The 12,602-nt window shown below is 41.7% G+C and overlaps 1 protein-coding gene across 1 annotated transcript; it reads right to left on the reverse strand.

The window, feature by feature from the left end:
• Positions 1–4,187: 4,187 nt before the first annotated feature.
• On the reverse strand, positions 4,188–7,839 carry LOC101786679 (trafficking protein particle complex subunit 6B). The gene is made up of 5 exons (XM_004960750.3): positions 7,693–7,839; positions 7,386–7,589; positions 5,601–5,718; positions 5,299–5,527; positions 4,188–4,515 (listed from the first exon to the last, which is right to left on the reverse strand). The coding sequence occupies exons 2-5, from the start codon at positions 7,535–7,537 to the stop codon at positions 4,487–4,489; spliced, it is 528 nt and encodes a 175-aa protein (XP_004960807.1). The 5' UTR covers positions 7,538–7,589; positions 7,693–7,839; the 3' UTR covers positions 4,188–4,486.
• Positions 7,840–12,602: the final 4,763 nt, after the last annotated feature.

Genomic DNA, 12,602 nt, shown 5'->3' on the forward strand with positions numbered 1-12,602 from the left:
TTTGGGATTCATGCCTAACTATTTTTGTTGGACCAAGCATGGGGAAAGAGTTCTGATGGAAGATGATGAAGAAGAAGAAGATGACAACATTTCTGACTGGATTCAAGGAGGTACCTTTGTAGATGCTCCAATGAGCGAGGTTGAAGAAGAGATGGGCGAGGCTAAAGGTTCTATCGATGATCTAAGTCAGGTGTTGTGAGATGTAAAGGAACACTGCGAGAATGTGAAGGAGTCAAAAAATTTCAAGCGTATGTTAGATGATCATAAGTAATTGTTGTACCCAGATTGCAAATAGGGGCACAAAAAGTTGGGTACCACACTGGAAATGCTGCAATGGAAGGCAAAAAATGGAGTTTCTGACAAGAGTTTTGATGAGTTAATGAAAATCATAAAGAACATGCTTCCCGAGGGGAATGAATTGCCATCATCAACGTATGAAGCAAAAAAGGTTATTTTCCCTCTGGGTTTGGTCGTACAAAAGATACATGCATGTCCTAATGAATGTATCCTCTATCATGGTGAGGAATACGAGAAATTGGAGGCTTGTCCTGTGTGCGAAGCCCTGCTTTATAAGATCAGGCGAGATTACCCCGGTGATGTTGAGGGGCAGACCAGCAAGAAGAAAGTTACCATGGTTGAAGCGTTTGTTCAGAAATAAGGCACATGCAAAGTTGATGCGTTGGCACAAAGGAGAACGTAGGCAAGATGAAATGATCAGACACCCCGCTGATGGATACCGTGGAGAACAGTTGATAGAAAACTTCCCGAGTTTGAAAAGGATGCAAGGAACATACGGTTTGGTTTAAGTACAGATGGATTCAATCCATTCGGTGAGTTCGGTAGTGGTCATAGCACTTGGCCTATGGCCTTATGTATGTTCGACCTTCCGCCCTGGATGTGCATGAAGCGGAAGTTCATTATGATGCCGGTAATTATCCAAGGCCCAAACCAACCTAACAACGACATTGATGTTTAACTAAGATAGTTGGTTGATAAAATTTTACTGTTATGGAAGGAAGAAGGTGTACGTGTGGGGGATGAGGATAAAAAAGAGACTTTTAATCTACAAGCATTGTCGTTCGTAACCATCAATGATTAGCCGATGCTTGGTAATCTGTCCAGATAGTCAAACAAGGGATATCGAGCCTGCATGCACTGTTTAGATGATACTTGCAGCATGTATTTGAAATATTGTAGGAAGGTTGTGTATACGGACCATCGTCGATTTCTTCTTGCTAAGCACCCATTAAGAAAGAAAGGAAAGCATTAGAGGAAGAAAAACGTACTATGCCCTTTCATCGTAATGGTAAACATGTACTTTCTATGATAAAGGATGTGAGGGTAGTCTTTGGCAAGGGCTCTGGTAGCCAACCTGTTCCAAACGATAAGGACGGATGTGCACCCATATGAAAGAAGAAGTCTATATTTTGGGAGCTACCTTATTGGGAAGTCCTTGAGGTCCGTAATGCAATTGATGTGATGCACCTGATGAAAAATCTTTGCGTGAACGTGCTTGGCTTCCTGGGTACATATGGAAAGGCAAAGGATACAATTGAAGCACATCGGGACATGAAATGTATAAAACAACGAGATGGTCTATATCTGAAAAAGAGAGATGATGGATATTACTTGGATCCTGCCAGTTACACTCTCAGCAAGGAAGAGAAGGAAAGCATGTTTGACTGCTTAAATAGTATCAAGGTCCCATCGGGCTACTCCTCGAATATACAGGGAATAATAAAGATTAAAGAGAAGAAATCCATAAATCTAAAGGCCCATGACTGCCACGTCCTGATGACACAATTGCTGCCTGTTGCACTGAGGGGTATTCTACCAGAGAATGTGAGAATGGCAATCGTGAAGCTATGTGCATTCCTCAACATGATTTCTCAGAAGGCAATCTATCCAAACAATCTACTAAAACTGCAAAATGACGTGGTGCCATGCCTTGTCAGCTTTGAGATGGTCTTTCCACCTTCCTTCTTTGATATCATGACCCACCTTCTAGTCCATCTTGTTGAAGAGATTTTTGTTCTCGGTCCTGTATTTCTACACAATATATTCCCTTTCGAGAGGTTTATGGCAGTTCTAAAGAAGTATGTTCGTAATTGTGCCTGTTTAGAAGGAAGCATCGCAAAAGGATATGGAACAGGGGAGGTCATTGAGTTTTGTGTTGATTTTTATTGACGACCTAAGTTCGATTGGAGTGCCTGTATCATGCCATGAGGGGAGACTGAAGGGAAAGGGTACACTAGGGAGGAAAGCTCGGATAGACATCGATGAGGATACATTTCATAAAGCACACATCACGATCCTGCAACAATCATCCATAGTCGCTCCATATATGGAGGAGAACAAGGCTATTGTACGATCATCAAACCAAGGGAAGACTGAAGCCTGGATTACACGTGATCACATTGACACTTTCACCTCTTGGTTGCGGCGACGACTAATGGGTGATGACACGATTGAAGAACAACTAGCATGGTTGGATAGGGGTCAATCTATCTTAGTATCGACATTCCAAGGATACGAGATAAATGGGTACACATTTTACACGAGAGCCCAAGGCCAAAAGAGCACAAACCAAAATAGTGGTATCCGTATAGATGCAATAGATAACAATAGAAAAAAAAGACAGATACTATAGTGTCATTGAGGAGATATGGGAACTGGACTATGCACCTTTGAAAATCTCTTTGTTTCAGTGCCAATGGGTGAAACTTACTGGAGGAGGCGTAACGACAGACAACTATGGGATGATAATAGGGGACCTCAACAAGATTGGATACAGATACGAACCATTCGTCCTAACCAATGATGTGACTCAAGTTTTCTATGTGAAGAACATGTCAAGCAAACCAATAAGGAAGGGTGCTAATAAGTCAGATGACCAGCCAAAGCACCACATAGTTGTTCCAGGAAAAAGAAAAATAGTTGGAGTTGATGACAAGATTTCAGAAGATTATGATCAGTTCGATGATTTTCCTCCATTTTCAATCGAGGTTGACCCAAGCATCCTGTTAACCAAAGAGGACGCTCCATACTTACGCCGCGATCACAACCAAGGGACATGAGGAAGGTTATTAACGTTCCATTAGATGATGTTGTGTAATGTATTAGAACCATTATGCTGTGTTTTGTGGTTATCAACAAAGGAACAAATTAATGTAATAACGCATTGTAATGATATGTCATGTATCCGTTGGGTTTATTAACAATACTATTTGCAAAAATCTCACCCTATTAAACACGAACTGATTTTTGCATGGTTAAAATATTAAATATTTCAATTTTTAGCACCATTAAATATTAAACAACAAATTTATGTACAATTAAACAAGTACATGATTAAGTCATGGTAAACATGGCACTATTCTTCTAAATTTTTGCATGGTCAAAATATATATATTTTCGAATTTTAAAATTAACATAAGTATTATGACCATTATAACATATTAATAAGTCATCGATAGTATCCCAGGACAACAAAGTATCCTCTCAAGGCACTCCTGTTCTATTAAGAATGGAGTCCAACTGCATTGCTATTGCTTATCCGACAACCGCAAAAAGCCGATCTACTTCTTATCTATGAAATAATTTTCTTGGTTCTAAAGATGTTGTGATTTAACAAAATTATTCTTCAGTCCTTTTACGCCTATTATTAACCTCCAAGTTCAATGCAAGTCATCAATAGTCAACTTGTATGTATGTTCTTGTAGCCCCAAGTCAATGACAGATGTTTTCAATAGTGTCCCAGGGACAACAAAGATGAAGAATCTAGATGCAAACATTGACGACTTGAAGATGAAGCTATCAGATGAGGACATAAGATGCCATTGGTGGTAGACACACTCCTGATTTGAATGTTTTACTTTGTTAGATTGGGAATAAGAGTCTGTTAGGAACTTATTGCTTTATGCGACAAAAGATTGCTAATAATGCATTTAATCATTCTTACTAAAATGGTTTCTCTACAAATGAAAAGGACCAGAAGCTGATGGTTTACCTTTTTCTAATATATTTGCTACACGCCAATTATTTTGATTCTCGAATATTCACTATATTGTTTTTGTGTATTAAGCTGATATTTTTTTATTTAAATATAATGTGAGCCCGTAGCTCATAATCCTAGTTCTCTCTTAATACAAAAGATACGTAGCTCTCCTGCGTAGCTCTCCTGCGTATTCGAGAAAAATCCTGAATTTTAAACAGGACCTATAATTGACTACATCCAAATATGATCTGTACAAAAGGAACATGTAAACGCTCCACTTTGGTTGATGAAAAAAAAAATCACATTGGCGCCACAATTCTTCCAGAGAAAATATTACTAATATGCAACATAAAGTAACACCCGATCTCGGTTATATGGTCATGAAGGCGAAGAAGGAATTTCATTGAAAGACAGTGAAAACAGGTAGGTGTCAAATGACTTGAACCACAAGCCAGCACTTAATACTGTATTTGTATCATTTCTCGCAGTTCATGTCTTTATGCGCACCACAAAGGAACCTGCCAAACAGATAATTTAGATAATTGTGAGAGTTCACATATGGAGTGTATCTACCAGTAATCCAGTATAACTGAACAAAGAAATATGTTGTGATTCTCCATGGTGTGTCAAATAGATTATTAGTTGCTTGCTTAAACTAGACAGCGAGGGCCCAATAAGCTCTTCCTCTGATCAATTAGGTCACAACCATGTCTACAAAGGAGGTTTGGAAGTCAGTACTTTGAAGTGTGTAAAAGGGTGAAATTTTCCTTTAACTCAATCCAGATAATTTAGCCATTTAAAGTTTTTCTCCCACTAAAACTGAATGGAAAGTAGTATTCATCTGTAACACCCAAAAAACTTGTCCATGCATACCACTAGCAGAGACAAACTCGTGTCCTATGAGTTAATGATGGTGATAAATCCACATCTTAAGGTCACAAAAGCATATCATAGATCACAAATGATCTAGTTTAGATTGTAAGGTTATAACATGTTAATCCATGGACCACAATCGATCTAGTTTTTAATATCTGAATCTACTTAGATTTCACTACAGTAAACTTATTTGTAGATTTCACATTGCCACTCTAAAAATAAAGTATAGTATCTTCAGATGATCAAATCAAACTCTATAAATCCTGAAGCTTAGAACAATAAGCGCCATACTTCAGTACTTGTTTAACTTGGTTGATGTAAGATGTGTAGTTCAAATTAACGATGCCATCTAATCTAACAGATAACCAGACCATGGGACATGAACCACATGTCATAAGGTCATGAAAAAGCATGGCTCAACTTACATGCTGGAAGGTTTGACATATCTGCAGAGACGGAACATGAAATTCCTAAGTTGGTCAAGGCACCTCTTATCAACCCGCATGGAAAATACAGAAGCATGCTTGTTGTTTGGGCTGCAGTATCACCCAATGGTGCAGAGTCATTGTCAGTTGCATCAGTGCTCTCTGCAGGTGGATCTAGAGAAACACGAGTAAGCCACCGAAAACGGTTATCTTGAAGGACAAAGGTACCCTGCATATAGTACAAGAAATCTGAGTTTTCTAACAAGGGGAAAAAAACAGGCATGAGATATTTTGTGCATTACCCTGTGATTTGTTTTAAGATTATCAATCTGCTTTTTGAATAGTTCAGACCAAAAGTCTTTGCAGATAAATTTGATTGCTTCAAGATGATCACTAAATCGAGGGCGCTCCATGGTATATCTGAATATGAATATAAGTTTTAGTCAAGTCTGCAGCAGACATGCTTTGGAAAACATGATAATGGCAATGAAAAAATTGAAACACATATGCTGGACAGATAAACACAACAAACTTACATCAAAACATGATCATATAAGATGAAAAAAAATTATAAACAGGGAAGTAGAAATATAACATATTTAAGAAACAAAATAACATATGGAAATCAGAAAGAATAATGCAGTAAAGGGCATCGAAAAATCAGAGAAACAATTTTCAGATATTGAAAAGCAATGCAATGAAGTTTTTGGTGGTTGGAAAAATTCACAAAAATCTCAATAGTGCAAGAAAGAGAGTTTTGCCATGTGAAACTATACAAAGCACTAAAAAGACATTTAATGAAGGCAATATTCTATCTATTAACTAGACTGAGAAAATCTTCATCGAATGGTACCAGGAGATAAGAAATGCAGCTCAGCAATCCAGTGTATCATATATTCCAGATGACTACATATACAGTTGCACAGAGCTATTAACTATGGCCATCAATGGTTTCAGAGGAAACATGACATATTATCAATCGTGGCAGTTTAATAGTGTTTGATGGCATTGACAATAACTGATAGTGCATTCATGTTAATGGTGTACACTTGCTAAATCTATTGATCATGCACACCACTGGGTTGGAGTATAAGAAAAGACAAATGGCCCATAAGGTACTCAAGCTAGATTAACATTTTGGTTTGCCTCAAGATTGGCTTAAGACAAAATAAGCCATGTTTCAGCAGCATTACAAGCTTGGAGGTAAAACAGGCCCACATAAGCTGTATGTTGGCTCACCCGATGTCACTGAAATTCTTAACATGCCATTCAGTCTAACTCTGACAGAAAGCCAAAAAAAATCTAGGATTCTTCCTAATTACACTGAAGTTCCATGCAAGACTTTTAAATCTTTATCTTAGACATATGGCATCCACAGGTAACACTGACTCGAATCTGATACATGATGAGTATGAAAGCCATCTAACTTGGCCTCTAAATATGGCCTAGCTCAGTTTTCGGATGGGGAAAGGTGGCACAGCCCTACAATCAATAAATTGCATTGCATGTTATGATTATCTTCAGTATATCAATAGCACTAGCATCCACATAATAGATTCTTTTATCTTAATTTGCGCAGTTGGTCCTGTAACTTAACAGAAGATTGTTATCATCCACATCACTGATTAGACATGTGCTCAAGTTATTTAATCTTGAGAGAGAGAGCTAGAATCAAGATTCACCACAATTTATAGATGACTAGGCCCTTGCGGAACAACAACACTTGCACCTGTTTCAGTGTTTACCCGAAACATGACCGAACACCTCAACCCACAGCAAGTGTCCCACTCGGATGAGGAACACTGATTGAGTTGTTTCAGCCCTAATACAGATCAAATGCAACAGCGATATGGAGAATTTCCACTCATTCAAGGTTCCCAAAATAAAAAGGCTCTACCATGAGGTTCGGGCACAAATCTGAGAGTCTGCACTCCCCAGACCTGTATCAACATTTCGAGATTTACCCGTATCAACAAGAACCACATGAGAGGGATGGTAGGTTAAGGCTTAGATCTGGGAAGCCGAGAGAGGAATAAGGCAGATGAGGAGGCGCGAGGGGAAGGATGACTCTTAGATTTTGGTCGTACCTCTCGGAGAGCTGGTGACCGACCTGGAAGCCGATGGCCTCGATGCGGCGGGCCGCGAGCTCGGGCTTGGCGGCGTAGAAGCGGCCGCAGTAGGCCGCTACCATCTCCATGACCACCCCGTCGACGCAGCTCTCGGCCACCTCCCGGACCATCTTCCTTGGTGTGCACAGAGCAGGACGAGAGAGGAATTGAAGGCGGGGAGATCTGGAGGGAGCATCCAATTTTCAGCGTCCAATCTTTAACCGAAGGGAGCCATTCCATCCGGGACAGGGAGGGGGCGAGGAGCAGAGGAGCGGAGGGAGCATACCACGTCGTCGGGTTGTAGAGCCGGCTGCCGGATGCCTGCGGTGAAGCGGGCGGCGCAGGAGCGGAGGCGGCAAGGAGAGACGGACCTTGACTAGATGTTGGCTTCGTTTGGCACGTACCCACCCAATACAATACACGCGCGGATTAAAACCAGGCACAGGTTAAGGTCCTGTTTGGCACGGTTTCACTCCTAAACTCCAGCAACTTCATCAAAAAATTCAGCTAAACACCACAACTCCAAAATTCCATGGAGTTGCCAACTCCATGGAGCTGTAGTGCAAATGGAGGTGGAGTTTTGAAGCACCTCTTTTGCTACTCCAGAAACCTCTCTTTTGAACCTCCTCGTGGAGTTGGTGGGTAATTACCCACCAATGCCACTGGTTACAAAAAAACGTTTCAATCTATTCTCCCTTCTATTCTCCCGAGCCCCGGTCGCCGCCAGAGCCCCGCCCGTCACCGCCCCCGTGGTCGGCCGGCCCCACCGCCCGTCGCCCGTCGCCGCCCCCGTGGCCGGCCGGCCCCACCGCCCGTCGCCCGTCGCCGCCCCCGTGGCCGGCCGGCCCCGCCGCCCGTCGCCGCCCAGCGCCGCCACCGTCGCCGCCCACCCCGCCGCACGCTGCCCAGCCCGCCGCCCGTGGAGGGTCTCCCGTGTGCAGCACAGTGCAGTGGAAAAAGGGGAAGAAGAAGATGGGATAGAGAGGATGACAAGTGGGGCATTAATTGGGGGGCAACAATGGCAATCCACACTGAAATCGATCTTTTTTGGAGCTGAGAGCACCCATCTAGCCAAACATCCCATTTTTGTTCTGGAGTTTTGGAGCGGAGCTGGCTCCATGTGGAGTTCTGGAGTGGAGCAGCTCACCCCATTTCAAATCTGAACGTAACGAAACAAAAAATATGGTAAAAATCAGTTCACCAATGGGCCACGATGCAGTACTAATGTAAATACTCAATTATATCCATCAATCAATTCACCGTTGCAAGGGGCACCACTTCATCCATTTGCTCCTAAACTGCCTGGATGGGTGCGCCAATGGTTCCGGTGGGTCGAACCATTTCTAACGAGGGTGGGTTTAGCAGTGTCACGTCGGATGTTTGATGCTAATTAGGAGGACTAAATATAAACTAATTATAAAACTAATTGCAGCTACTTCGCGAGACGAATCTATTAAACCTAATTAATCCATCATTAACAATGGTTACTGTAACACCACATTGTCAAATCATGGACTAATTAGGCTTAATAGATTCGTCTCACGAATTAGACTCCTCTGTGCAATTAGTTTTGTAACTAGCCTATGTTTATAATTAACATCCAAACATCTGATATGACAGGTGCTAAATTTTAGTGGGGTGTATCCAAACACCCCCTAAATATACAGCAGCCAACGTGTTCTACATACATGCTGATCCCAACGTGTTCTACACGCTAGCTAATGCAGGAAACGTTCATGAAAGCTCAATGTATTCGCATTGCTGCAGGCGGCAGCAGGAAGCATATTAAATTAACATTAATGATTATACAACTTCGAAATTCTACATGCATGTTGATCCGAATCTGTTTACATAGGACCAAAAAAAAAGCATTCCCTAGCAGATGATCAACTAATAATACTTATTATACAATTCAGAGAAGATGATATGTTTTGAAGGGTTTGATCTCTATTACAAAATAATAGAGATATGAAACTTTCGGAAAGTTTCGGAAATTACTACCTTTTTAGCATGTCATTGATCTTGATCAGGTAGCATGCCATTCACAAGCATCTTCAAAGATATTAGTTTGGTAGAGAGAAGGAAAACAAATAAAAATATTAGTTTGATAGTTCGGATTTTATACTCCCCTTTCAATTGTAACTACCTATCAGTTGTTTTAGACTCTTAATACAATCAAACTTTGTAACTTTGACCAACGCTCTGACAGGGTCGAATGCAGATGGCTTAGTAGGCTTGTAGCATTCCAACTCCATACTGCCTGTCTCTGATGGCTTAGTAGGACTATAGTGAGAGCATTACCTAATCGATAGACCATTGCAACACCAAGGACTTCTACAAGCACACAAGCACAGTTTTAATTAGATACTTGGCATGCTCGTCAAAAACAAGATCACTGGTTTCACATTTGGCCCTTCCCATCCAAAATCTGGCTATATGCAGCAACTACTTGTGGTAATAGGTTTTTAATGGTTCTTGATTTATTATCTAGTATAATCTGCAGAATATCAGATTTGGCAGTTCTCATAAAAATTGGAAATTAACTGAAATACTTGTTGCTTACATGTACTCTCAATAAGGAAATTACTCGAACTGTATGTGCATCAATGCTGAAATTGTTTATCAATGCAATGTGCAAAAGAAAAAATCTGAGACTTTGGCCAGGCGTTTCAGAGCACTCTCAATCATCTGGATAGATATACGCAGAGCCATGCGTCATTTTTTTTTGCGAGAAGAAGAGGGCTTTATTATTACTCAGGAGTTAAATTACAATCACGAGCAATAATTTGCTCAACACACATCGGAGTCATGAAACGCCACACTGCGGAGTGCTTTGTACGCTCTGCCAACTATGAGAGCTCATGTGCAGCACTATTACACTCTTCTCGTATGGACTATCTTCCATGCCGGTAACCTTCCTCCAGCTGCCATGGCCTCCTCAAGGATAAACTTCAGGTTGGAACGCCCGCCATCCCTTTTCGCCAGCATTCCGGCCACAATACTACAATCAGACTCAAGGATCGCCTTCTGGTCACACCATTCCGCAGCCAGCATCAGGCCTTCCTTATCTGCCATTACTTCCGGTTCCTCTGCATCCCTTCCCTTTGGAATACATTTCCATGTAGTGAGCTGGATTGTTCCAGCGTTATCTCTGATAATGATTCCAATCCCACCATTTCATGTATTACAATCAAAGGCTCCATCGACATTAATTTTCAGCCACCCTTGCTCTGGTGATTCCCAACGAGCTGCCTTCTTTGTCTTCTTTTTGCTACTCCCTGTACACAGAGATTCACAAATCACATTCTTACCTTTTGAATCGAAGCAGTCCTGCTGTTGTCGGATGCTACACAGTTCCGTCCAATACTTTTGAAGGAACCTAATCGAGCCTTCAATCGATAGCTTCTCAGATTCATGTGTGGTATTATTCCTCACTTGCCAGGTCCTCCAAAGCAACAGGAGGAGCTTTGCTCCCTCATCCATCCCCAACTTATTGGTCTTACCTTTTGAATCGAAGCAGTCCTGCTGTTGTCGGATGCTACATAGTTCCGTCCAATACTTTTGAAGGAACCTAACCAAGCCTTCAATCGATAGCTTCTCAGATTCATGTGTGATATTATTCCTCACCTGCCAGGTCCTCCAAAGCAGCAGGAGGTCATCCATCCCCAACTTATCGGTCTGGTCTAACAGGTTACCCGACGATAACCTTAGGACATCCAGACATTTCTCATTGCATTCCATAGTGCCTTCGCGTGATCACATCTGACCAAAGCATGCATTGCCGGCTTCTCTTCAACACCACACACTACACACTGGCTTGCCACTACTATGGTTCGTCACCGCTTATTGTCCTGTGTTGCCAAACCATTTTTCATAACCTTCCAACCAAAGAGCAGTACTTTGTGTGGTATCCGAATTTTCCAATACTCTTTCCATATTGGTATGCCCATCTGGTTCCTCGATGTGCCTTGCCGCGCTCCCCTCTCCTCGTCCTGCAGGTCTCTTGCAAGCCTCTAAGCACTTCGGACAGAGAAGATGCCAGACTTTTCATAGTGTCATGAAATGAAATCTTCAGCAGGACTTGTTGGTAATCTGGTATCTAGGACATGTTGCACATCATATGGTCTAAAGTACTCACAGATCACCTCTTCCCGCCATTCCATTCGGTCTGCATTTATGAGCTGGGAAACCCACTTTAGCTGGCATGGCCTTCTCTTCCCTGCTGGTCTAAAAGACCAGCCACGCGGCAGCCATGGATCACACCAAATGCGAACTTTCTCTCTAGAACCAAGCTTCCATATAACTCCCTTCTTTAACAGCTCTAGTCCGTGTACTATTGCCTTCCAGGTCGGTAATTGGTTAATTGGGAAGGCCGTGTCTAGTAGATTTCCATTATGAAAATACTTCGACTTCAAGACTCTAGCACAGACTCTCCTGTCGCTCAATCAACCTCAAAGCCTGTCTTGCAAGAAGTGCTTGATTAAAGAGCTTCAAATCCCAAAAGCCTAAACCTCCCTCACCTTTTGACTTGGTAAATTTGTCCCATGCTATCCTGTGAGTCTTCCTCTTTCCAATCATCTCCCCCCACCAGAATCTTCTAATACACTGTGTCAAAGCATCATGTAAAGGCCCTGGCAATCGAAACACACTCATAACATATACAGGTATAGCTTGTGCCATAGATTTGATAAGGGTCTCCTTTCCTGCCATAGATAGATTGCGTTCATCCCATGCATTACACTTCTATATCAACCTTTTCGTGATGGATTGAAACATGTCCGCCTTTAGTCTTCCTTCAGGCGTTGGCAGGCCTAAATATTTAGCCTCGAAGGCAATCTTGTGACATTCAGTATGCTTTTGACAGTTTGGATCACATTTTCCTCTTGATGCATATTAAACAGGATGTAGCACTTGTCAAAATTTATTAGCTAACCTGTCGCCTGACAATATTTTGTTAGAGCCTCCTTTATTCTTTCTGCTTGATCTTGGCCAGCACGAAAAAATAAGAGACTGTCACCAGCAAACAGTAAGTGACTGACTTCTGGATTCCATCTACATACTTTCAGACCATGCACATGGCCATCTCTACTTTCTTTCTGCAAAACTTTCGATAGTCCATCAGCAACAAACAAAAATAAGTAAAGCGAGAGATGGTCACCTTGACATAATCCACGTGTGGGCTAGATGGTGTCCAGA

This window comes from Setaria italica, chromosome III (genome assembly GCF_000263155.2).
Source record: "Setaria italica strain Yugu1 chromosome III, Setaria_italica_v2.0, whole genome shotgun sequence".
Lineage (NCBI taxonomy): Eukaryota > Viridiplantae > Streptophyta > Magnoliopsida > Poales > Poaceae > Setaria > Setaria italica.